Raw genomic sequence first — 27,190 nt, forward strand, 5'->3', positions numbered from 1 at the left:
CTTTCCATGTGCCTTTATGGGTTTGTGACCCCACTGTAGTAGTACACTGAGCATGGGAAAGGTGCTATATAAATACAATGTATTATTATTATTATTATAAATTAGTGGACTGCCTCTTTAAAGTACTTGTTTTAGTAATGTTTAGTATTTTAGTGATCCCTGAACTCAAACTGACACCTCACCAGTCTAGTTTCAGATTAAAAAGGTAGTTTATTAAACAAAAAAAAAATAAAATAAAATAAACAAGGTAAGGTAAAAAAGAAGGAACAATTCAAATTATAAACAAAATTACATTTTGCCCCTCTGGACCTGTCTAAACACCCCTTGCCTCATGCCATGCTGAGACGTGGTATCCTGGCAGCCAGGTAGTAACATTCTGTTTGGGAGGTGTTGTATACTGCCTTGTCATACCCTCCATCCTCTTGTTCTCTCCAACAGTTAATTTCCTACCTTTAACCCAGTGCTTAAAGGGTAGGCTCTGGCTCACTGTGGTACTGTATTAAAATAATCAGTACTGAATTCTTTTTAATTAGGATTTTAAAATTAAAGGAAGGGATTAAGGACATCCACTTGGACCAAGCTTTTATTTGACAAAGCGCTCCGGGAGCTGGCAGCACAGTGTCTAGTACACCATTCAGCCAGACTCAAAATCAGCTTCCCAATTGTTAACTCTGGCAAGACTCTGAATAGATAAACAAGTTATTAAACACTGACATGGCCTAACAATTGATTTTCTACAAAGTTATCTATTACCCTTCACACAGCAATCTAATTTTACGATTGCCTAATTGTATGCTTTAAAGTCTCAGGTATTTAAGGCTCAGGTTTTATATCGATGAATATAAATTAAGACAAAGAATGTTGGTATCCCGTAGAAAGGCCACGTTTGATTCTGATTCCAGAGAATGAATATAGTGCTCACTCATGACAAGAAAACATTTGCTGTTTGCCATCACTGAAAGAAAAAAAACTTAAAACACTCCTGATGTCCATGTGTCTGGCACAAACTATCATAAAGTTTAAAAAACGCCTTCATTAGGTTCGGGTAATAGTTGAATATTTGGGATGGATGGACTTTTGGATTTTCTGCTTGTCTTTTGGATTTTGCTCTCCATCTCGCCTTTGAAATGCTATTTTCTGTGCTACTACCTTTTTGGATTTGACTATCCTCCTTATTTTTGTCTTTAACCTTTTCTTTATGAACTTATTAATTTCCCCATGCAATTAAAGTTTACAGTATCTGATCTAATCTAAAATAGTCTGTTACTGTATTACTTACAATACTTCTGTGACCTGGAATTTGGCATAAGGTCACAATCTGTCTTGTATTTGTAAAAGGTGACTTAAGGAGATGGAATCCATCTGTAAAAATTTCTGATCCAATACCCCCAATATTTGGGAGGCCACCAGCCAAACTAGGCAAGCCAGGAAAATAGCTATTAAACTAACAGAAACTGCATTACTTATGACTGTCCATGGTTCTCTTTATAACCTTCAGAATTTGGATGTCTGTGCATTAATCCTAGTTAAGGGGTGGAGGTCAACTTTTGAAATCCACACTGACCAATGGTTCTATAGCTCAGTAGACATTAATTATATAATACAGCAAGATCAAAGCCTCGCCATGTATAATGTGGGATCGCCTACTGCCAACTATCAAATTAGGGCCATCAGAATGGCATTGTGCCAATTGGACTCCATGTCTTAAACTGGTGCCCCTAATGAGTCTTCTTTAAAGACCTTGATGTTACTTGCTTATCCACACAGGATGCTTTATTACACACATTTTACCTCTTCCAGCTTCTCCTCCTTTGCCGTGCCATCTTTGCTATGCATCTGCCAGTCAGTAAGAAACAATATATGGGCACTTTACATCTAACAGCAGAAAGGGGCTTTTAGAGGTTAGAAATGCTTTAGATTTTTGTACAGTTATGACAGTCTATTTGATAACCACAAAGACATCTGGAATCCATTTTCCATCAGGCTGAGAAGCATTCTTTCAGAAGGCTGGATGAGCACTGATGTGAAAGTCTTAGCTGCGACACACAGGCTTGTGTTAAGAACCTGATTCACATCCATTCATTGCACCTCTCCAAATTCTCTTCTCTCACTGCTACCGTAGCATGCACCTTATGTTTGCTCTGTTCAGTCAGTAACTGAATGCTAAAAATAATTTCAACAACTGAACCTCTTTTTCTTTTCTTAGCGATTTCCAAAGGAAAACTGCTCTGTTGATTATATTTCTCAGCTTTTTTCATCTGTTTTTTTCCCATTTCCCGGCAATCATTATTTACTCGTTTATGTTTGTTTATAGTAATTACTGCTTGGTAGGGGAAACTCTAAATCTTTACTGTCACATAAATAGAGAAAAACAATATTGAGTCATTAAAATTAGACAAAATTGTTTCTGCGTGGTTTTAATCTTGCTGTACGCTTGGTCCTCATATATCTTTTTTACTAGTCCCATAATTGCAATGTTTTCTTCGCTGTCTCTTCCCTTTTTTTTTTAGGAATGTTTGGGTTTTGGCAGTTGCAATGCTGTCATTTTGGCAAAAATTGTTTCCTCCCAGCAATTTGTATAGCCTGTCACCAATATTACTCTCCTATTTCACATTTCATTTGACCAAAGTTTGCAGCTCCTGCATTGTTTGCCAAGCCTCTCAGATTTGTCAAGAAGAAATCAATAAGATACTGTCTGTGCGTATAATACACTATGTCACATGCATGCTGCTTCATTGTAGAAACTGGAGAGCTAGAGTTTGAAAATATCTTGTCTTGGGCTACAAGAAAGGTCAACAGTAGTGATTTCTGGGCCTTGGTTTTGTTCTTATGCATAATTCATTCCCTTTTTAAAATTATAATCATATCCCTTTCCAATAACAGTTCGAATTTTGGGGAGTGTGTGGGAAAAAAGAAAGCAAGGGAGAATGAGAAGGAAAAACAATCTTTGGATTGCTTTTCCGATTCAACCCGGCCGTCCGGTCAGATTATTTTCTTAACCTGTGCTATTGACCTCTCCTCAGCTGTATTTTTTCAAAAAGTATAAAACTGCTTAGCTGCTCAGGAAAAAAAAAAAAAGTTACTTTTACTCTAGGTCGCCCTCTTGTGGAAATAAATAATTTTTTTGTCTGTTTGCTCTGAAATCAACTTGAAAAACCAACTGATCTGAGTTGTCTGCAGCTGCATAAACATTTACTTAGTCACTGCTTTTCAGTTATCAAGTTTAAATGTAGCAGTTTACCAAAAAGTATATTAACAGTATTGCAGTATGAATTTTTATATATAAATCATACAGTGACGTGGGTCCCAATCCTACACCGGGTTGTTACCCATGTGGATTTAGCATGTTCCCCTTGTGTCTGCATTAGTTTTATTTCAGGAAGATACTCCAGTCCCATTCCGCCCTCAATTATATGTTATGCTGCGTGTTTCAGAATTCCATCCACTACAGAAATATACCACTGCCCCAGCATTCTGAACAATGCTTGATAGTGTTGTGCAATATTTTTCCCTGTCTCTAAATCAATGCTTTTTTATAATAAATACACACTAAAGAAAGTTCCATATATAACAAGTCTCTTCTTCATTCTCTTTAAAGTCTGTTTAACAATGGATGTTGCTGTCCTGCTTCCCCTAGGATCCGCAGCCTCTTATCTCAACTTCACAATCTGTCTCTTGATACCCACTCACCCTACCATAGGAAGGGACTTTCCCTCTTCCTTTTGATTTTCCTTATAGCACTTCTTTGGGTCAGTCAGAAATAATCCTGGGGTCGACTGGCCACTTCTTTGGCCACCAAGCGGTGTTGTCTCCTGGTGACAACTTGGAACATTAGCTCTCTTTTGTGGAGTACTCTTACAATTCCAAATTATATTTGTAAAACGTTCTTTACTGAGTGCAGCCACAGATTGCTGTGAGCAATTCTCAGTTAAAGTATACATTTTACTAATTAGTAAATACAGAACTAGTACTTCTAAATACAGGATTGGTAAATCACACAAAGAAAAAGGTAGAAACTGATCAATTAATTAATAGACAGATATTGTTGATCAGCAAAATTTGCCAAAGTGTTTTTGCAGCAAATTATTCACCGGTGATCTTGTTCGCAGAATATTTTCCTGGAAATTTTCCAGGCGGCTGGGCAAAGCAAACATTTTTTCCATGCACCCTATGATGCTTTGTGAATCCAGTGTGACATCACAGAGCTGTAGCACATCTTTCATACATGCCTACTGTAAGATTGTTAATGAGTTGGCCATAGCTGAGTCACAAGCTCAAAAGGGAAAAAAAAATGTTTCAGCCACTGAAATGTGCTAAACCCCCCTTTCCACCGAAGCACTTGATAGTGTTGTTCCACTTGCGGTTGTTTCAACCCATAGGGCTCTTCGATTGCTGTATGTGTATTGTCAGTCATCTTAAAAAGGTATAAATGGGTCCCAAGCTACAAAGGTTGTGAAAAACTGCCAGATTTCCATGTGTTTAAAAAAATAGAATACTGCCTCCAGATAAATAACATTGATCCTGGTATGCCCTTCACCACATGGGTAATTATGCATGCAAATTATCCATGTGACCAGCAACCAACTCAAAATGAGCCTCATCCATCAGAAAACAGAAGGCATGCTTCAAAATAATAAAAACAAAAGATGTATTACTATTTACAAGGTGTTTTTTTCTTCTTGATGGAAGAAGAAAGTGCAAAGGATCTGCAAAGATACATGGGAAACAAAAAAGATGTTCCTCCTTTGTCAGGAACAATGGAACAAGCCAGTCCTTCGCCACCGCTTCGTGCCATGGACAATGCAAGCCCCAAGATAGGAACTCTGTGAGCACAATGATCTATATTTACAGCGGTGAAGTACTGCCTTAAAATTTTTATTAAGAAGAAAATTAAACCTGTTTAAACTGAGGGAAAATATACCAATAATTATTTGTTAAGGATCTCTTTGTATACCACATTGTGAGTTCGGCCCTCCGGTTGTAATATGACCAAGCTGTGCGCTGAGCTTACTCTTGAGCATGCAATGTACAGTTGGCCATGTGAACAGTAATCTTGTTTCAGATCTCACAGCTTGGATTGCTGCTGTCATAATCGGTTTGAGTTTCATGGTTTGTTTTAATTACGACAGTATTTGTAGGACTTATGTTGAAGTGACATTCAGCATCTGTCAAGCGTTGTAAGTATACAACCAGTTTCACTGATAACTTCGCATCCAGCTTTTGAGAGTTTAAACATTCATAAACATTAAAGTGTCCACTACTGAAATTGTCACCTGTGAATCTAAGATGTTTAAGAGGCATTGGCGTTTTTGAAAGGTGTAAAATATTTGGCCATTTCGGTACACTTGAAAGCGACAACCGAACAATTCAGTGGCAGCCATCAACTCACATGCAGAACCATAGGTTACGGGCTTAAGCATTTCACTCTTATAGTGCTCCTGTGTAGTATAATTATGTCCTGTATCGTCATCAGTCCACACCTTGAACCTGTCCCAGTCATTCAATACATAAGACACAATGTTCCTGCGGATATCAAGAGTGAGCCTGATATGGCCGTGCAATATGTAACAAAGAGAATGGAAAAGGTAGGTGCCATCTCCAGGCATGGAAACCACTCGGTAAGTGACAGTTCTTTGATCGATGGTGATCACCTCAATAGACATGTTAATGGGGGTACGGTTGGAATGATAAAGGAAATGGGTACCTGAACAATGTAAAGTAAGTCTAAAATACCCACACAATAACTATAATCGTAATAAATGAACAATAAAACAGCGGAGAAGCTGTGGATTAAATTAAAAGGCTGTAGTTATCAGCAGGGAGATGTGAATCCTGTGGCGATGCAAGGAAGGGAATGTAGAGACTGGAGCGATGGATGGCCTTATATAGGCAGGCAGCCAACAATGTGGGAGGTGTTGGGATCGGGGATCCAATGGCGCCTCACACGGTGACCGAGCAGCAGGCTATGGACGTATATATGTACGTAAGTAGGATTCAGTTAGCATTGTGAATCCGCATACCAAATTTCTTGAAGATAGGCCCATAAGTAACAAAGACCATTGGAAAGTTCAATATAGCGGCTGACAGTGGCGTCATACCACTGAAATAAGTACGTACATTGGTTTCGGTTAGCGCAGGGAAGCCGCCTTCCAAATTTCATGAAGATGGGGCCATAAATAAGAAAGTTCAACATGGCAGACATTGTCAACCTTTATGACCGTTACGCGTAGAATTTCGAAATGAAACCCACTTAAGTTTTGTAAGTAAGCTGTAAGGAATAAGCCTGCCAAATACACGGGAAGTTGGCGAATTAGTGATGAGTGAGTGAGTGAATGAGTGAGTCAGTCAGTGAGGGCTTTGCCTTTTATTAGTATAGATTGCTAATTTGTGGCTGTTTGTTGTAGTTTGTTTGTGATATTCATTCCGTTTGTGTCTTCTGTTGTTTGAGGCATGGTGGCACGGTGGTATACTCTCCTGTACTTTCCCATTCCATCCCCAGGTTTCTTTTTTCTTTTTTTTTTTAAGTAAAAGTTGCACCACAGCATGCTTAAAATAGGCTAGGACTGAACAAGTGTCAAGACAACTGTTTTTAATGTCCAAACTTCTAGGCCCAAGCACTTTAAATCCATCTTTAAGAAGAAAAGAGGTAACTATATCTAGAGTCTAAGTTGTGAGTTTAATTTGACACAGACAGAGAGACACAGACTCAAACTGATGAAAAACATCTGATCATCGAAGAGGGGCAGAAGGGAAAACTGTTACTTTTTAGCCTTGTATTTCCTGCAGATCACTGATTGGTGAATACTCTCTCTTCATGCAACTCTCTCTCAAAAAAGATTTTGTTTCCACCAGGGGCAGAAGGGGCATCAGGTCATCAACAGAGGGTGAAATGTGGTGTTTTAGTTACGATAATTCGAATTGAAAAAAGAAGAAGAATTTAATTTCATAGATTTGAGATTTTCTCCGGAATGCTTCCACCATTTATTATCCCTGAAAAAAAGAAGAAGCCTCCATGGCAGGAAAACTGTTCTTTTTAGCCCTGTATTTCCTCCAAATCACTGATTGGTGAATAATGTATGTTCATGCAACTCTCTCTCAAAAAAGATTTTTGTTCCTTCCTTGAACAAAAGAAATTAATTGATAAACACTCACAGAAACATGCTTTAAGTCAATCCTACACAAGTGGCTTCCTATAACTTTGTTAATGTTGGGTTTCTTCTTATTTAAATGAAAGTGATACATCTTCATTTAAGGTTAGGTGAATAAAATTGAGGAAACTGAAACTAATCTATAAATTCAGACAGTAATGAGAGAGGAAATCAAAACATGAGTAGATGGCACAAGGTGGAAAGCCTGTTCTTCAGTCATTTCAAATCATTTAGCATAGTCTAGGCTGACACATAAAATTCTAAAGAAAGGACATTTTTGAGTATGCCGGGCTAATGGTAAATTAGGTGCTTTTCAAACCTGGATGACTTCTTGCAGGTCACCAAGGCATAGAGATGTTTATTTGTCTTTATCCACTAAACAAATTGTGTAGTTTGCTGCCAAGGGAAGAGATTTTACTGATAGCCAGGATACTTTAAATGGTAGGTTTGCTCTGTTAATAAGAGGTGGGCTATTACCTGAATTGACATGAACTTTGTATGTTAGCTGGAAACACTGCTTGTGACCAGTGGCATAGTAATGCACAGGGCTAGGGAAAATTTAGGGAATGAGATATGTTGAATCACCACAATGTCTTAACTACTGTTTTCTGTCTCACACTGTGCTGTGGCCTATTATGTGGTAAACCACAAGGGAAGAGCGGGATGAAAATGTCATTAGTGAATTTTGTGTTATGTCTTTTCATCCATCCATACACCCATTATCCAACCCACTATATCCTAACTACAGGGTTACGGGGTCTCCTGGAGCAAATCCCAGCCAACACAGGGTGCAAGGCAGGAAACAAACCCCAGGCAGGGTGCCAACCCGCCGCAGGGCACACACACCCCAAGCACAATTTAGAATTGCCAATGCACCTAACCTGCATGTCTTTGGACTGTGGGAGGAAACCTGAGTACCCGGAGGAAACCCACACAGACACAGGGAGAACATACAAACTCCACGCAGGTTTGCTTCCCGGGTCTCCTAACTGCGAGGCAGCAGTGCTACCCACTGCACCACCATGCCGCCCTATGTCCTTTCAATAAAATAAAATAAAAAAATGGAAGTACACTGAAGGGCTAGCTGTCTTGTCATTCATCAGAGTTACTGCTTTTGAGCAGTTTCGTTATTGTAATTTACACCCAATGGGAAGGTCAACAATGCAGACACCTTCAAGAACTCACAATATAAGTTGATAAATTTGTAAAATAATAAATTAAAATCAGAAATCCAAAATACAATAATTAAAGTTCCAAAATATAAAGAATTAAACTAACAATAACTAAGAGAAATACCCATCAAACACCAAACTAAGAAAAAGACGACAAGATAGTAAAATATTCAAAGAAGGAAAGAACAAATAAGAGTTACCAAAAATGAAAAGGGCAATCCAAGAGCAAAATCCAATAGTCAAGTTAAATCCATCACAAACCAAAAAGATCCTAAACAAAATCTCAAAGGGACAAGTTAAATCTTTTGATGAAATACAGTATAATAAAGGCCAAAAAGGGGCCCCAAAACACAGCTGTCTAAGCAAGCCATTTGCAAGGGGTATATAGGTGTCTTATATCGGAATGGTAGTTGCAAACCTAATGATTGCAGTTCCTGAGACCTCTTAAGCCATAATAGGGACTTTCCCCTAAAGACACAGAACACAAGTGAAGTTTTTACAAGATGTTTTGACTCTTGAGATTATTGTGAACAAAAAGGACCCAGAGATAAAAATGTGAGCTAAAAATTGTAGTTGAGGTCAGGAAGAGGATTGTTACTGTGAAGGATAAAGATTGTGTTGCCAACACCAAAACGTAATAACTGAATTAAAAGTCAAAGTCAAAAAACCTAACGCACGGACCTGCTTGAATAAGAAGCTAACTATCAGTAAGAGGTTTTTCAAAGAATTGAAAGAGTATTCATTAAGGGATAGCAAAAACAGTTCAATCCTGCCATATTTATTTCACTTCCAGTGACATTAGAAATGCAGCCAAACTGGTCATGTGATTTCATTTGAAGTATTGTGTAAAGAATAAGGACAGAAATTAAAAAATATTAAACTTTGTCTAAATTAGTTTAAATTAAAAATAAAATTCAAATCAATGATCAAGAACCGAAAAAAAAATAGATGCATAACATAAACTGAATGAAAAATAAAAAATAACAAGTACATAGAAAAGTGTAAAAACAGAGGTGATGTGCAACAGCAATCCTAACATCAGCTAATAAGTTAAGCAATTTACTTGAAAAAATGTCTCTAAAATATGAAGATATGTCTTCAAACAGAAAATGCACAAAAGACAATTGATTCTTTCCATACATTTATTTTTATGTATTTTATCACTTATCGATTGATCAATTGCTTGATTTTGTCTTGTGAGTCTGTATCCTTGTTTTTTATGTTTCTGCCTATGTATGCATCTGACTCTCCCTATGGGATTAATGAAGTTTATCCAACCTAATCTAATACCATCACTGTGCAAGAACCTCACCAAAATGCAAACTCATACAACAGTGAGTGAAAAACAGCATTATTTGTCCCTCAAATTAGAATAAGGGTCTTCCTGAAGTGGCTACTTGAGTTTTAACACCAAGTGCTTATTTTGAAACAGGTTCATTTTATTTTAATCTTCCTCCATAAGGAAAGAAAAGAAGTTGGTTAAAACAAATTCCCCTTTTGTACAGTTCCTGATTGTCAACTTATAATGTCATGAAGACAAATATTTATAGTTGATGTTTGTACTGGTGTTATTAATGAACTTGTTAAAGATCTTCACTATCAATATGCATCATACAAGAACCAGAATATCATTACACATTTATTTTTTTAATGATCCTCAAACCGACAGTGAAATTTTGCTGTGGAAAATCTGTTTTCAGTCTGGAAATGTATCAACAATGTCATAATGACACCATGGCTACTGACTGCTGTCAGCCATGTCATTTTGCAGATGTCAAGCCTGTACTTGAAACTTTACATTCTTTTTTGAACATTCACAGTCACCGTTGGCAGTTACTTTATTTTGTGCAATAATCCCTCTTTTTGTGTACAGTGCAATTAGAAGTGTAATGAACTTGATGACACTGGATGACATGTTTTCAAAATTTCCATTATAAGCCCTATCAGAGTGTGGGAAATCTTCATGTAGGGTGGTGGTGGTGGTGGTGACTTTTTCATTGTTGATTCATAAATGTAATGGACTGATTAAAAAGTCCTATGACTTTATTTAATGCAGACTGTAATACAGGGACACTGAGCCAAGGAGTCATATTCCTACACAACATTCAAAAGTTTGGAATCAACCAGACATTTTCATGTTTTTGATAGAAATTGATATCTTTTGAGCAAAGGTACCATTAAATTGTTTTTAAAAATATAGCTAAGACATTACAAGTGGCTCTAATGGCTATTTTCGCTTGAAATGACTGATTACTAATTTATTATTCACATATCACCACCAATTCCCAATTTCAGCAGCCATTATTCTAGTGCCCTAATACTGAACTCTTATATCTCACCCTTAATGCACTTATTTATTTTGATTTGTATACTATATTAATCCTTGAGGGGAAATTGTCTTTTTTGCATGATTGTTGTGGGAGTCAGAGCACAGGTTCAGCGGCCCTGAAGCAATTTTCAGGTTAAGGGAATTGCTCAAGAGCCCAAAAGAGTAGGATCCCTTCTGGCAGTAACAGGACTTAATCTGGCAATCTTCCAGCTACCAGCACAGATCCTTAACCTCAGGGCCACCACTGCACCATGTGCCATGTTTAAATGCTAATTGGTCATTAAAGAAAACTTCATAATTACATTAGCACAATTGATATCTGTTAATCAATAAAGCAAGTAATTTGTCTTTGTTTGGTCTGCAAAGTACTGGCATTTCTAAAGTACAATTCTGGGTTCAAAAATGTCCAAAATAAAACACCTTTCTCTAGAAACATGTCAGTCTATTGTGGTTGTGCTAAATAAAGCTTATTCTATATGAAAGATTTTCAAGAAACTGAACATTTCACGCAAAAGTGTTCACTTCTGTCTTGACTGCAAACTGGACCTAACCAGGATAGAAAAGGAAGCAGAAGATACACAACTGAATACGTGGATAAGGATATCACAGTGTGTACTTTGAGAAACAGACACCTTACTGGGCCAATACAAGTCCACAGTTGCCTCATTCTTTAAATACATGGCAAATACCAGTGTCGCCGCAATAGTGAAAAGAAAAATCCAGGATGCTGGCCTTAGAGGCAGAGTTTTAAAAAAAAGCCATATTTGCAACTGGCAAGTGAAAAGAAAACATCAAATGGGTCAAAGGTTTAAAATCACCCAGAAATCCACTGTCCAATGTCTTTTTCTTTCTTTGGTTTATTTTAATCTATTCTTTTCACTGCTGCAGATTTCTCTGAGATTTAGTGGGTACTATTTAAGGAAGCAGTCAACACTTGCAAGACTGTTGAAGCTGAAAGTAAATGGACAAAAACTCAAGTTACAAAAAAAAAAAAGGTAATAATTCACCACGGTGTCACAGAGTACAGTGAAATCCTTACTTGCATGTTTGAGCAACATCCAGCACATCACCAATTGCCAGCACCATAAGCGAGAATCTATCCAATTGCAGAACTTAACTTGACTTAATACAATAGAAAACACAAATCAGCATACCTGATAAATCTACATTACACTTGTGTTTTAGATAATTTTATTTATGTGTAGTTGCAAATTCACTTTTTGTTCAGATTAGTTTTAAATATCTATCTATCTATTGTGGCAGTTGGGGGCGCTAGTGCTCCCTTGAACCCTCAGGTACAACTCCAGACACCAGGTAAAAGTCCAAGACTCTTTATTTTGATTCACAGTGCACCAAGCACCTTCCACACTACTCATATAATAAATCAATTCAGCACAACACTATAATCACTACTCCTCGCCCAGACACTTTGCTCCTCTCCATCCCAGCTCAGCTCAGTGTCTGGACTGATGCACCGTCCTTTTATAGCCCCTGACCCGGAGGTGTTTCTGTCCCATCAGTCCATAGTTTCTAATTCCTTCCGGGTCAGGGCAAACAGTCCTTTTATTCAACCCGGGAGCACGACATTTCTTCCCGTCACGTGACCGTGACGTACTCCCGGGTCATACGGCATCACAAGACCCATAAGCCCCCCCACAGCGACTCCTGGTGGTCCCCAAGGTATCCAGCAGGGCTGTGTATAAACACTACAAAGTCCATAAGGCCCTGCTGGACCTCGGGGCACGATCCTGCTGTCGGGAGAGCTCCTCCTGGTGGCCTGGGGGTGCGGACCGGCATGGGAAACCGGCAGTCCTCCACACTATCTATCTATCTATCTATCTATCTATCTATCTATCTATCTATCTATCTATCTATCTATCTATCCTTCAAAACCCTCTTACCTAAGCCAAGGATTATAGTGGCTGTTTCAGATTGAACAACATTGAGTGCCAGACAGGAACCAACCCTGTAAAGTGTGCCAGTGCATCACAGGGTTCAGGTATACACATGCCAGCACTCACACGGGGCCAGTACTGTACACTGGGAGAAAAAACAGTACATAAAAAGATCATGAAAATGACCCATGTTGCATGTTAGGCAGACATGCAAGTAAGATTTTAACTGTACTCTGTACACTTGACAGTACTACTATTACCAATACTAAGGTTTCCAAACAATCAAAAAACTACAAGTCCTTTAAGATCAGGAAATAAATAACAGCAGAAAGCAATAAATAGTGTTGGCCACTGTTAGCTGATTGGCTCAGTCAAATGTCAATCAAGTTAAATAATTTAGTGCTATTTTTAGTGCCACCTACTTTAGCACTTTTTTTATGCCATCTACTTATGGATTCCAAGAAATAAAAATCAACTTAAAATTTCTCATGGCTTTCTTCCTCAACCCCATTCTAAAATTCCCTCTGCAAAGTGTCCTCAACAGCAATATGGGGTGGATCAGAATCAAGCGCCTTTATGGTTTTTTAAAAGACTGCATTCCAATTTTGTGTGTCTTTCATAAATAATATTGAAGAAACTTTTTTTTTATTTTTTTATAGAGGATTAAGCTTAGGATTTAGAATAGCACAGAGACTGACTAGAGTCTTTCTCTCCTCTGTTGTCAACTGGCAGAGTCTCACCTTAAACAACAGTGGACTGGACTTGTACTGTTAAGATGCTTTTTGTGTAAATTAAGTTGCTTTGTTTACAGTATGCTGAAACTAATCTGTATTTTTATGTGTTTGCATTTTGTAATTTGTAAAAATTGTAACTGAACTTCACCTATGAACTTGTTGCAGCAAATTTGAGTTTGCTGTGCAAAAATAAAATGACCTCACATGACTGGACTGAGATATCTTTGGAGAAGATAGAGAATAATCGTAGCATTAATGCAGCACATTTTCATTTCTATAAACTACTACAGTATATTATACTGTACTAGGCTATACTATACCAGGGGTGGCCACACTTTTTCGGCTTGCGAGCTACTTAAAATGACCAGGTCGAAATGATCTACCTATATTAAAAATACTTTATACATAAAATATATGTTGTCGTACCTTGCATAACTGAACAACCTTTATAGCACAATAACAATTCAATACATTTATGGTCACTACAGTACAGTATTTGGATTTAATAATCGTCATGTGGGAAAAGACTGACTCGCATAAATAAGTTGAGCCGAATAATGCAGTCAAGGAGCTTTTGAGTTCAGCCGAGTGAAAAATGACGGCTGTCCGATTAACTGCGATTTTAGTTCCCTCTTCTTTCTCTTTCTCAGATCGCTTTTTGGAAGGATATCAGTTTCGTAGTTTTTATGAACAGTTCGAAAGTGCCTTTCCACATTTTCCTTCTTTGGAATAGCAATGATAGATTGACAGATCAGACAAACGCACTTCGATTGCGACTTTGTGAGAAAAAAAATCCTCTTCCAATTCCACATCCAGCCCATACCCTCCCCAAACAATTTTTTAATCCCTTCTTTAATCGATATAAATTGGAAGGCTAACTAGATCACAGCCGGAGTTTTGCAGTAGCTCACGCGTTTGATCGTGCGTGCGGGATGACCAGTGCCTTAGAAGAAAGGAGATCTCAGACTGGCCGCCCTGTATGTCAATCAAGTAGAAAAATCCAAAAGGAATCATATATGATAGACTAACGTTTAAAAAAAAATTTTTTTGAATGCAACGCGATCTACCTGCACTACCTTTGCAATCTACCGGTCGATCGCGATCGACGCATTGGACACCCCTACTGTAAACCATAGCAGACTGATCAATCTTTTAGAAGACTTCTTATTCCTTGCAGCAAATGTTTAGCTGATTTCTAGGTTCAATGGGTCAATCATGGACATCTAACTGGAAGGCAGTTGTTTTTGTATACTGTTTGTGACAGTGTGTTAAGCAGTTTGACTTTGGTTACATACTTCATCTAAGGTTATTTGATTTTTAAATTCCTTAAGATTACTTTATTCCAAGAAAGGAGTATGCAGATTGTAAAGTGCTATACTGTGTCTTTAGTGCCAAAAGATGTTACTCCACCTACAGACACAGTTATTTAGACTAATAAAACATTCAGTTAAAATCCAAGACTTACTTTCTGTTAAGGAATTATAGGGTCAGACTTAAAGAAAAACATTTGAGCAAACTAGATAATCTTGCTCTGCACGATTTTGGAGTGTGATCGTTATTGTCAACTCGAAACTCAAAACAGCCTTCTTTGATCATCTTAATAATAAAACATGAGTTAGACTTTATCCAGTTTTGCAGGATTCCAAGAAGCTGATTCACAATATTTTTTCTAGTCCATTGATGTAACTCAGTTTTACTGGATTATCAAAAAGACTACAGACAGACAAAAGTTTGAGCAAAATATTATAGCCAATGTGCTTTTTGGAACTGATTTATTTAGTTTTTAAAAAAAACATCCAACCCTGTCCAAACCCACATCATACGTTCAATGCTTTTAAAGGTCTGTAATCTTTATATACTGTACAGTATCCCATAATAAAATAACACTGTGATAGGCTGGTGCCCTGATTGTTCCTGTCTTGTGTCCGATGATTGTTAGGATTGGCTCCAATGGGCTCATGACCCTGCTGTAGATAAACAGGTTAAGAATACTTATAGATGGATAATAACGCAGCATAACATTTTGTAATCTGCTGAGTCCAGTTTAGGATTGTTGTGGGGATAAAGCCTTTCACATCAGCATCCATCCATTTTCTCGACCAGAACAGAATCTTAGGGCAACTGTAGCTTATTCAAGCAGACACAAGACAGGAGCAATCCCTGGACACGACATCAGTCCATCACAGGACCAATCACACAGCGCCAATTAAGAAATGGCCAATTAACCCAACCCATGCGCTTTTGGGGAATGTATAACAAAAAGCAAAGCACAGACAGAATGTGCAAACTCCACGAAGGATATTTGAAGAATATTTTATTTTCTCTATTTAATAGCCTGTAGAATCATTATAACAAAGCTACATCCCAAATGTATTGTAACTAGAGTTAAACACATCAAATTTGAGATCCTGAATTTAGTATTTGTTTGTCAGGTTTTGGAACAATCTTTCATTATGCATTCATCAGGCCACTGTCTTTAAATTTTTAAAATCTTCTTAAAACATACATTCTTATTTTTTCCGTAATGTTTTTAGTTGTTACTTTTTCTTTTTTTTTGTATATTTTTATTTATATACAGTATGTCAGCAGTTTCTAAGCATTGATATAAGTGAAAAATGACACTTTTGTTCCTGTAAAGACCACAGAGCTTTAAATTAAAATGAAATATTTGAAATGGCCACCCTCTTGCTCTCATTAATCTCTATCTTGAACAAGTTTGATAATCCACAATATTCACACAGTTAGACTTTTAGAGTGCATATAATTTAATCTATATACATAAACATTTGTAGAAAACTACTTTAACATGGCCAATGGCCATCATGAATACCTGTTTATACCCTATGATGGAGTGATACCTCACTCACATTTATCTTCTGCTTCATGCCTAACTCTTTAGGCAAAAGTTCTGGCAATAAATCGGTTCAGATTATGAATGGATGAAGGGATGATTGGATCGATGAATTGACTGATAAGACCTTTTGCCATTTTTCAATAATTACATAAGGGACATTTACCCAATATTTATGGGGCGTTAATAAAGTTGTTTACATATTTTATTCCAGCCTTAGACAAGCTTATCTAAATTCTTTTCATGAAATACTGTATCTCAAAATTATGTTTCTCTCTGGTCGCCCCTAATATTTTCATTTGCATGAAAACTGCACTTATCTGTAAGTCCTCACAAACCATTTTGTTAATGCAGTATGAAGTGTGGCCTGGTGAGGAAAGATATGCACAGAGAAAAAGGGCAACTCAGGATAAGTATGAGAGTCAAAAGTTCCTTGGCAGACCGAGAAACATATTGGTTGGCACTGCTAACATAAGTCATAATGCCTGTGTGCAAGAAGGATGCTGCCAAGAAACCATATGCTTTGCATGTCTGCTGCATTCTCTGGAAGTACATCAAACCGGGAACTATAATAAGTAAAAGAGAAGCTGAAGACCTGGACAAAAGCATTTTATCCTTCATCAGGACAGCATTGGGCAGGCGAGCTAGCCATTGGCTGGCAAGCTGGACCTTATGTTAATAATGAGTGACGTGAGAGTAGAAACATCAGTGTTGACACCACCACTGTTAAAGTGCACAGAATTGGACAGGACCACATGCATCATGCCATCCTTTATAAATTTAAGGCAACCTGGATGTTGTATGTATGGCCCAGCCGTTTATAGTTTACAAAAGGATTTGGGAAGCTGTGCCCTTGGGTGCTCCCAGAGGAAACTGGTGTGTGGCCTTGTGACTCTGTGAGATCACCCTTGATCCTGCAAGTGATTCTGGGCTTAGGTAAAAATTACTTTAGGAAAGGTGTATAACTTACTCATTGCTAAGGGCTAGCTGAGTTTAGAGTCTGAAGGTGAGGTGTGGGCAAGCAGTCAACTGATGGGAAGAAGAGAGGCTGGACTCTAGAAAGAAATAATAATAGAAAGAGAGAGACAGAGATGTAAAAACAGTGTTTGGCGCAGGTAGAATGGTAGTTTGAAGTGGGCACTTGGGTGAGCCACCTCACCAGGTAGACAGTGGACTGATCACTGTGAAGTCTCTGTGGGTTTTTGTTTTCCATTTAATTCTGTGCTTTGTATCTCCTTTTTATTAATCTGTTTATTTTGAGATTAGAAAACACATATGTATTTTTAAATTCTGGCTTTTTGGTATTGTTTTTAGTAGAAGGGGCTGTTAGCATGCCTTCAGTAGTTCTAGCAGATGTCATTAAACTGATTCTTGATGTTCACTGCTCCTTTAGTCATTCGCTCTTCCCATACAAGTACTTATGCTCTGTCCTGCTTTTACACATTCATCAGAGATTTTATAGGCCTCTGATTTGTGTACAGTATATTTGTATGGATTGGGAATTATGACAATGTCCTCACTTGATACTTTTTATCAGTGTTTATTACTACTTGGACTTCCCATTTCCGAGTTCTATTTCTAGAACACTGTATTAATCCACAAGGAGAAATTGTCTCTTTGCATGACCTTTGTGGCTTTGCTCTGAAAGTGGACTTAACAATGGGTGGAGGTAAAAACTTATTTTGGGGCATGAGCAAGCGTGCAACAATATAACCACACTAACACAAAAGAAGAATCTTTTTGTAGAGCATAAAAATGTGAATTCCACAGTAAATCAGTTATCTCACTTTTGCAAGGAAGTTATAAACTGTAAAATGTGAGTAATAATTTATTGTTTTTGGAATTATTATAGAAAATGTGTAATATTCTCTTTCAAATAATATACTACATATTGGAACACACTGGAAGTCTAGACATTTAGAGCTCTGGAGCTTGTGGGCAGTCACTTTTGACTGTTCAGAAAATGTATGTCAGCCTTTCACTTTAGCATCAGTTCCTTGTGTATTATTAAAACAGGTTTAATAATTTTTTGTACTATATGGTTAACTTTAAGAAATGATTTGTGCAAAGAGTGCAAAACAATAATCTGATTTAAAGGGTGGAAGTTGAGGATGAATTACTGATAGTGCCCCCTTCTGCTCAGGGATGTATTGCTTACCTTTTTAGAGCTTGGAACATGTTCCCGAAGCTTGCATGCTTGACATTGTTTTTTTTAATAAACTTACGTTTTACCCATTATTTGCACACACTCGTGCATACATGAGTTTTCCCACAATTTTTTTATCATTGGTTTACTTAACCCACTTAGCTCAATTGTAGGGTTTTGGGTATGGCCTGACAGCATTGGGCTAAGAAAGGGCTGGGAAAATCTCAAATGTTACCTTCTATCTTCAATTTACAGAGTATTCCTTGTGGATACAGTGTGTGACAAAAAAAAATCCCAGATGGTTTGGTTTTATTATGAGTTTGTAACATGTGCTTTTTTTCAGGAGTGGGAGAAGACTTCTGTACACTGTTATGCAAATGCTCTTTATCGTTTTGCTCAGATTTTGCCTTCAGGGTATAATAAATTACAATGCTATTGCAACATACAGGATGCTGATCATCTTATGTTTAAAGCTACTGTTTCCTAGTTTACCTTTATTTTTTATTCTGTTTTCTTGAAGTTACACAGACAGAACAGTCGACATTGGATTTGACACACATAAGCCAAACCATGAGACTAAAGTTAAGGTACAGGATCATCTGCTGAACAAGGTCAAGGAGAAGCTGCAACACTTCAACCAGGTGAGGCTCAGACCTGAATGGCCTTATCAGCATGCCTTTGGCTTTACCCTCCAACTGTACTTCTATTGGTAAATAAAATGAAAAAATGTAAGCATTAAGAAAAATACAAAAAAAAAAAAACATTATAAAAGGTGGGACTTAATATAAATAAAGTGAAATGAAAATGATGCAAGCATTAAGAAAAATGCAAAAAAATGATAAAAGGTGGGACTTAAAACAAATACAATATTCCTATAGTTACTCCTATAGAGATTGACTATTAATTAAAGTTTCAAGATTACCAACAAGGAAGCAATGGAGGCCTAAATGCAGAAACTGTCTTTAAATAACCTCAGGGCTTTAGAAAAGGAGGTGACAATATTACCAGCTGAGCCACTTGCTGCTCATTTCTAACATTTGCAGGAAATTAAACCGTAACTATCCTCCAGTGACCCAGTCTTATATTCTGGTTAAGAATATATTTTAAAGGAACACCAGGTGGGCGACACAGTGGTGCAGTGGGTAGCGCTGCTACCTCGCAGTTAGGAGACCCGGGTTCACTTCCCGAGTCCTCCCTGCGTGGAGTTTGCATGTTCTTCCCGTGTCTGCGTGGGTTTCCTCCCACAGTCCAAAGACATGCAGGTTAGGTGCATTGGCAATTCTAAATTGTCCCTAGTGTGTGTGTGCGCACGCCCTGCATGGGATTTGTTTCCTGCCTTGTGCCCTGTGTTGGCTGGGATGGGCTCCAGCAGACCCCTGTGTTAGGATATAGCGGGATGGATGGATGGAACACCAGGTTTGGTTTCTTTCATAATTTTGAATACTTCCATTATGCCTCCTCTCATTTGCTGTTGCTTTAGATGAAGATGTATCTTGTCACAAGAATGGACCGGAGACATAAAAAAGGTTTGGGGCAGCCACCCGTATATTGTTTCCTGGCTGCAAAAATAGGAATGATTGTTGTACAGATGTGTGGAGATCGGAGTCCAGAACAGAACTGACTTTGTGGCCAAAAAATGGTGGCTTTAAAGGCCAGTGGAGGAAATGACATCATCAATTGGGCCAGAACTGAAAGTGGCGTCATCAAGCCCAGAACCGGTAGTAATGTCATCAGTGGTGCTGGAACCGAAAGTGTTGTCATCAGTGGGGCCGAAACTGGAAGTGGCGTCATCAGAGACAGGCAGGATTTCCCATAACTGGTCTGCAGAGAAGTGAGATAAAGAGTTAGTGTATTCCGTGACCCCCTGGTCTGGTGTGGAATTACTCTCATTCAGGCCCTTTAACTGCACCACTTGCACACGTGTGTAACAACCTGTATTGGTCAGTCCCTACAGTACTGGTATATGTCTGACAGCTATTCTTTGGACATTTCTGTTATGGACATTAGTGTTATAATATAGGTGTCTCAACTGCATGCAGAATTGCAGATGTGACTTCACAGACACATTATACTGTACAACCTTCCTAGAGGCAGCTTTGCTGTGCACTAACCTGGCAGTCAGGCTAAAACCACTTCAAATTTCACCATCTTCTTATAGAATGATAGCTACAGTGCCATCTACTGGTAAATTTCACAAAACATAACACTTCCCCTCCAGTTAAAGCAAATAATATATTGTAACTGGAGGACCTGGCCAAAAGTATGCTCAAATTATATCTTTAATGCAGAAAAAAAAAAAAAAGATGTGTACAGGGATAAACCAAAGAGAAAATAAAATAAAATGCTGCTGCCATTCTGCATAGTCCTCTACTGGTCCACCTCAAAGGTACCTCAAAAAGTAATAAAGCATTCCTTTCTTCACCTCCCATCTCTATTTTTCTCACTCTCTCTTTGCTTTTCACACACTACCTTGAGTTTTTTGCGAATTAGCTTACCCCAAAATTATTCTCCAGAATCTAATTTCAATGTACAATTTTTAAATCCCCTCTACGGATCATTTCTAGCAAAATCCCGAAATTAACTTCACGAGTCAGGGATGGCAGTACTTTTGCTGAAGGAAATAGCATAAAAGTCCCTCTAATAACCCAAGTTTCCACTGCTTCTCTGAGCCTTTGGTTGTCATTACAAATCTGGATTTCAAATTTAGCCTCTCTGCTGCAATTTTTCTTATAGGTATACCCTACTGCCTCTCTGAAACTGTTCATTGACCCCCATAGGTTTGTTGTCTTTGCCTCGGAGTTGACCTTGATTTTCCCCAGTGTACTTGGCCAGTTTTTCTGCACAGCCACATGTTGGCCTTAAGATGGCAATCTTCTGCCAGTCCTCCTTGACAACATACACTCTCTAAAGAAACAGTCCAGTGTTCTGGGAGAACATTGCACGTTTCCTCCCAAGTCACACTTCTGTTTCTTCCTTACCGGTAACTTTGCCTCTTACTCTTTGGAGTGTTTTATGATGTTATTAGATCACCTGTGATGTACAACTAACATGAAAGTTACCAATATAACCTTTTTGGTTCTTTTCATAAATGGGAATAAGAAGAAATGTCAAAGCCAGCTATGTAACTGTAATCTGTATCCTCTTACTTGTCTCATTGTCCTTATTGTACCCTGCGTAATCAAACCTTGCTGACTTGGACTGTCATTCATTTTCATTCCTTTACAATGTGTTATTTGTGAACTTAAAGGACCATATCTAGACAAGGAATGATCAATTGAATTTAAGTTCTTACTTAAAAATTATATTTATTTGAATAACAACCAATAGTAGATATAAGCAATACTAAGAATTATATAACATGGGTGGGTCCGTGCACTCTTTATTCAGTTACAGATTTTTCCTAGGTTTTCCAGTTTCTTAGATATTTTATATATCCTTAATCAAAAAGTGAAAAATAAGATTTCTTTCCAAGCTCCATTGAAATGTCCATGGTTGTGTGTCAGAAAAGCATAAAAAAACCAAACAAATGAAATCACACTACACTGCAAACTGAACAGACACACTCCTTCAAAAGCCAATATTCAGCCTACACCAATGTTTACATTGTAGATCTTTATGAAATGCTTACAAAAACAGTTTTAAGTTTTGAAAATGAAGACATATCTCCTCATTTGCTTTGAAAACTAGAAAATTTCATTGACACTGACAAAACTGAACATCACTGAAAACAAACAAAACAGACAGATGGCAGACAAGTTCAAAAAGTAAAAATGTACTGTATATCCTAACCGATTTTACACAGCACTGACAAAGTTCTAATGATCCCACATCAAATAATATTGCTGCTGTGTTCACTACAAACAACGGGCAAACACCACCACAAACAGATTTAGTTATTTACTCCAAACAAGACAAACCCTGATGCCTATCCATTTTAAGCTATCGTGTCAATCCAGTTGTGTATCCTTCATTGATCCCACTTGGTGAACCTGGAGTCCTCTTAATAGACAGCCATCACAGAGAACGTCCACCCTTTCAGCAATAGGTATGTATTATCAACACCCCGTAAGAGCCTTTATTGCTGAACCCCCAAGACATGGTCTTTACATTGTGACGTGTGAGTCCCTATCTTGCACCCCAAAACACAAGGCTGAGTCTCAGTACTTTAGCAAAAACCAGCTTCATTCATTTATTGTATTGGGATCTACCACTCTTCTATACATAGACACAGCAATCAGGCAGGGTCGTGACCAGGTTAATGGCCATGTAATACTGTTTCCCACATTTACAATATTCCTTGCATCACCCATTGATGGCAGGCGCTCACAGTGCGACTGCTGTCTTTTAGGATTTGTTTTCGCAATGAGCTACAACAGTGCTGGGAGCCTGCGGTTGCCCTGGTGACCGATATGCTGTCTTCCACAGACACAGCTATCACCCTTTGGGACACTCTTCGGCGTGTCATCCAGTTGGGGGGAGCCCTCCCCCAGTGACCGATAGGCTGTCTTCCACAGACACTGCGATCGCACTTCGGGATGCTCTTCAGTGTGTCGTCCCACTGGGGGGAGCCCCAAAAGAGTTTAGAAACCTTAAAACATGTTCATAATTCATAATCTATTTTATCATTATATGGGTGGACTTCAGACCTTTCAATTCCTTTTCATTTGATGACTGGAGGTCAATGTGTTTCACTAGTAATTAAAGTAATCTAAAAAGACTAAGTTTTTTGGTTGTTGCCTATGTAGAGTCTGCACATTCTCCCAGTGTCTGCATATCTTTTATCCTTTGATTTTCAGATCTCCTCCCACATCGCAGAGCTGTGTCGGTTAAATTGACTCTAAATTGGTTTAAATGTGTTATGATGAAAAGAACATCTATAACTATTGTGGTGGAGGGCTTGTGCCTCCTCCTGACCGTAAGGGGGCTCCGTCCTGGTTCTGTTGGGGACCACGGGTCGAGGGCATGGAAGCCCAGCCCTGTAGGGGCCCATGGCCACCCCGATGCCGGTTTATCTCGTGGGGTCCCCGGCCGGGACGCCCAGGAGGACGAGAGGAGGGCTTGTGCCTCCTCCTGACCGCGAGGGGGCGTCCGTCCTGGTTCTGTTGGGAACCACGGGTCGAGGGCATGGAAGCCCTACCCTGTAGGGGCCCGTGGTCACCGCCAGGCGGCGCCCCGATGCCGGTTTATCCCGTGTGGTCGCCGGCTGGGGCTGGAGCCCGGCCGGGACGCCTTGGAGGACCAGAGGAGGGCGAGTGCCTCCTCCAGACCGAGTGGGGGCATCCGTCCTGGTTAGGCAGGGGCCTCGGGTACAGGGCATGGAAGCCCAGCCCTGTAGGGACCCGTGGCCACCGCCAGGCGGCGCCCAGGGCCTAATTATCCCGGGAGCCCGGCACTTCCGCCACACCAGGAAGTGTCGGGGGGAAGACTTTATGTGGCGCCCGGAGAGCTGCCAGGAGGACAGCCGACACTTCCGCCATGCTGGGGCGTGGCCAAGGAGCGGATACTGGGAACACCTGGGGCTCATACGGGAGCATTATATAAGGGGCCGCCTCCCTCCAGTCATTGGTGGAAGTCGGGAGGAAGTAGACGGAACTGGAGAGAGAGCACGGGAGGCGGCCAGGAAGGCAAAAGGACCGTGTGGCCTGGATTTGGGGAGATCGATGCAAGAAGGCACTGGGGGTGCACGTGAGAAAACTTTGTAAATAATAGTGTACATAATAAATGGTGTGTGGTGACAATATGATGTCCGTCTGTCTGTGCCAGGGCCAGCGTTCACACTATCCATATATCTTGTCCATTTGGGCTTTGAAATAGAATATAGTAAGCTAGGTTGGGTAGTTCAATCTTCTTCTTTCGGCTGCTCCCGTTAGGGGTTGTCACAGCGGATCATCTACGTTGTGTGCATATTGACTTGGCTAAATTTTACACTGGATGCCCTTCCTGATGTAACCCTCCCCATTTATCTGGGCTTGGGACCGGCACAAAGAAACACACTGGTTCTATACTGAACATAATCAAGTTAATTAATACTCTGTCAAGGTTTATTTAAAGATTACTCACTACATGTGTAATGCATTTTTTTACTGAGGTTTCTGATGATAATAATACATCTGCCTGTTTATAAATGAACTTTAATATTGTTTATACTGTTAAATTTTGGGTGTGCCCAGGACTCTTGTTTACTCTTGTTACGAGCATTACTTCAGTGAAGTGTGTCATTTGTGATAATGCATTTTCTAATGATAGCCTGATGCCTTTACTCACTCAGGCCACCTTTAAGGAATCAAAAACCTAGGCAAACCGATTGCAAATTCCACTTGTTGTTAGGAAACCTTGAGGTATGCAGCAAGTAACTTCTTGTCAGGAGCTTTAATTTACACTTCTAGAATGATGGAATGATGTTATGTTGACAGACTCAACCTGAGAGATCTCAGTGCCACAGGGATTTTATTAATTTTATGTTTTTCAAGGAAAAATGATGTGATGTCAGTCACTACCTGGTCATATAAAGGGAATGAGTCATGGAATGTCAGAACCTAATGATGCAATGGCTCAAAAGACAAACCACATCAGTGGGTAATAAAAACACACAGCTCTGGCACAATCAACCCTTGGAGTATGTCTGCGGAATTTTTTCATGAAAACTAAATTCTGTAATGCATTCTCATAAACATCTCTCATTTTCATTTTAATAATTTGGTAAGACTTTGGCAACCTGTTTTTACAGTAATGGGCACAAGGCAGAGGGCACTCATCCATCATGGATCACACACACTCACACCACAACACTTATTTTGTGGAAAGTCTGAGATTCCCATTAGGCCTGACATGATGTATTTAGGAGAAATTTATGTTTTCTTGAAATCTATATTTTAATGTAATAAAAAAAAAGTATATCATGGCCTGCCATTAATACTCTATACTCAGAATCTGATCACATCTCCCATGCACTCTCTGCCCTTTACCCCATTTCTCTGTTTGGGTTGCCTGGAAACAACAATTAGATGGCAGGCAATTGACAGGGGTGTTATGTGCTTATTGAAGTGTATCAGGGTTGCCTTCTCTCTTAATTATTGAGTCTGTTATGCCCTGTAAGTGTTTGGTCTCACTTAACCTGGGCTACTGTGATTTTTTATGACACTGTATATGTGATTATGGTGTAACATATTTATGTAAAGCAGATTTCTGATAAAATGTTCAAAGCTGGTGGCATACTGGCTCAAGTATTATTAGTGCTACAGATACGTGCCTGGGTTTGGTTCAACGAAAAAACACTGATTGTGTGGAGTATCTTTATATCTAGGTGGGTATTTCCACTGGTTGATCTGCTTTTCCCTTTCAGTCCAAAGTTGTATTGCTTTGCCAGAATGGTGATTTCTGAATTTAACCTGCAGTAGTGAATGATGTTGTGTGCACATGAATGCTCTTGACAGCACTGTCCCACCCAAAGATTGTTCCTTCCTTGGCACCCCATGACATTGAACTGGAAAAAGCATTTTGGGGAGTGCTATGGATTAGCTATTTTAGATCTATTTATCCATTTGTAAAATTGGTTTAGGGTTACAAAGGGTCAGAGCCCATCACGGCAGCTTTGGGGAAAAGGCAGAAAACACCACTAGGCAGGACATCATTCCAAAGTGCACAATTATCCAGTTAATAATTGCTTCACACACCCCCACTGACTCTAGCAAGGCTAAATTAAAGAGAAAGCATTCATGTTATTGGAATGTTTGTGGCATTTTGAAGAACCTTGAGAAACACCCTGTGGAGAACTTGGACACAGACAAATGGAGACCATACAAACTCCACAGACAGCAATATTCCAGGATTCCAAAACGGTTGTTTGGAGCTGTGATACAACAGGCTGATAACTGCACCAGTATGCCACTCTGTATACTTTAGTCAGATATATAACCCATACAAGGATAACTCAAAAGATTTCCACAATAATGTTTTAACTTTTTTATACTGTAGCTTGCACCCTTAGTGGCATATGGATGCCCTTTGCTTGTTTAGCCTGGTATAACCCAAATCTAAACTTATCTAGACAAATGCCCATTTTCTTTTGTGCAATAAAGAAGAACAGTATGCTGTTATCTGTTTTTTGTAGGCTGAAGGTATATCAGGAAAATTGATCCATTTTTGACATTTTGTACAGTATGGAAAAGTTCTGTCCCAGTCAAGTGTGTGAAAATCGATGGGAACTTTCTAGAATGGCTGCATGGCTCTCAAAGATGAAGAATTATCAGATCACAAGCCCATGATAATATTACATGTACCCATGACATGGTTTTCACAAACAGGCATGTGGGTGTTAGAATAAGTGTGCTAATACAGTAAAAGACTATGCTAAAAAATGATACTGAAATGAACTTCATTTGCATAAACCAGCACACCCATTTCCCCTTACAATTACAGTCAGTGCTGTGGTGAAATGAGGGATGCGGTGCTTTAGAATGTATCACTCACTAGAGTATTAATAACAACAAATACCAACAAATAAAAAATGCATCTCAGCTACTTTTAATTTTTCTTCAATTTCAAATTTCAGTCAGATCCATCAAGGCATTTTGGGGTGTATAATATTTCTAATGTGAGGAGTTTTTTACCTCTACATATTGATATACCAAAATACATTTCTTAGTTGATACCTACTTTCAGATTTCATCCTTCTACCTAAACCGGAAATAGTGTTTTTGTTGATGAGTAAGTAAACTATGCAATTTATGTATATGTACATACAGTATATATATATTTGACTTACACTTATAAGGGTAAGTAGGCAGAAGGCAGACTTTTATTATCATATGGGGATGTTTGTTTTAGGATGATAGATAGATAGATAGATAGATAGATAGATAGATAGATAGATAGATAGATAGATAGATAACATTTTATTGACCCCCAAGAAGCAC

General features: G+C 38.8%; 1 protein-coding gene across 3 annotated transcripts in view; it reads left to right on the forward strand.

Annotated features, from left to right (window-relative positions):
- Window positions 1-27,190, forward strand: part of LOC120535224 (glypican-5-like) — a 327,258-nt gene that overhangs the window by 203,409 nt on the left and 96,659 nt on the right. For all 3 annotated transcript variants that reach the window (XM_039762929.1, XM_039762946.1, XM_039762938.1), the window contains one exon: window positions 18,796-18,916. In XM_039762929.1, coding sequence (XP_039618863.1) covers window positions 18,796-18,916 — 121 coding nt within the window. The remainder of the gene's footprint in view (window positions 1-18,795; window positions 18,917-27,190) is intronic.

This window comes from Polypterus senegalus, chromosome 1 (genome assembly GCF_016835505.1).
Source record: "Polypterus senegalus isolate Bchr_013 chromosome 1, ASM1683550v1, whole genome shotgun sequence".
NCBI lineage: Eukaryota > Metazoa > Chordata > Cladistia > Polypteriformes > Polypteridae > Polypterus > Polypterus senegalus.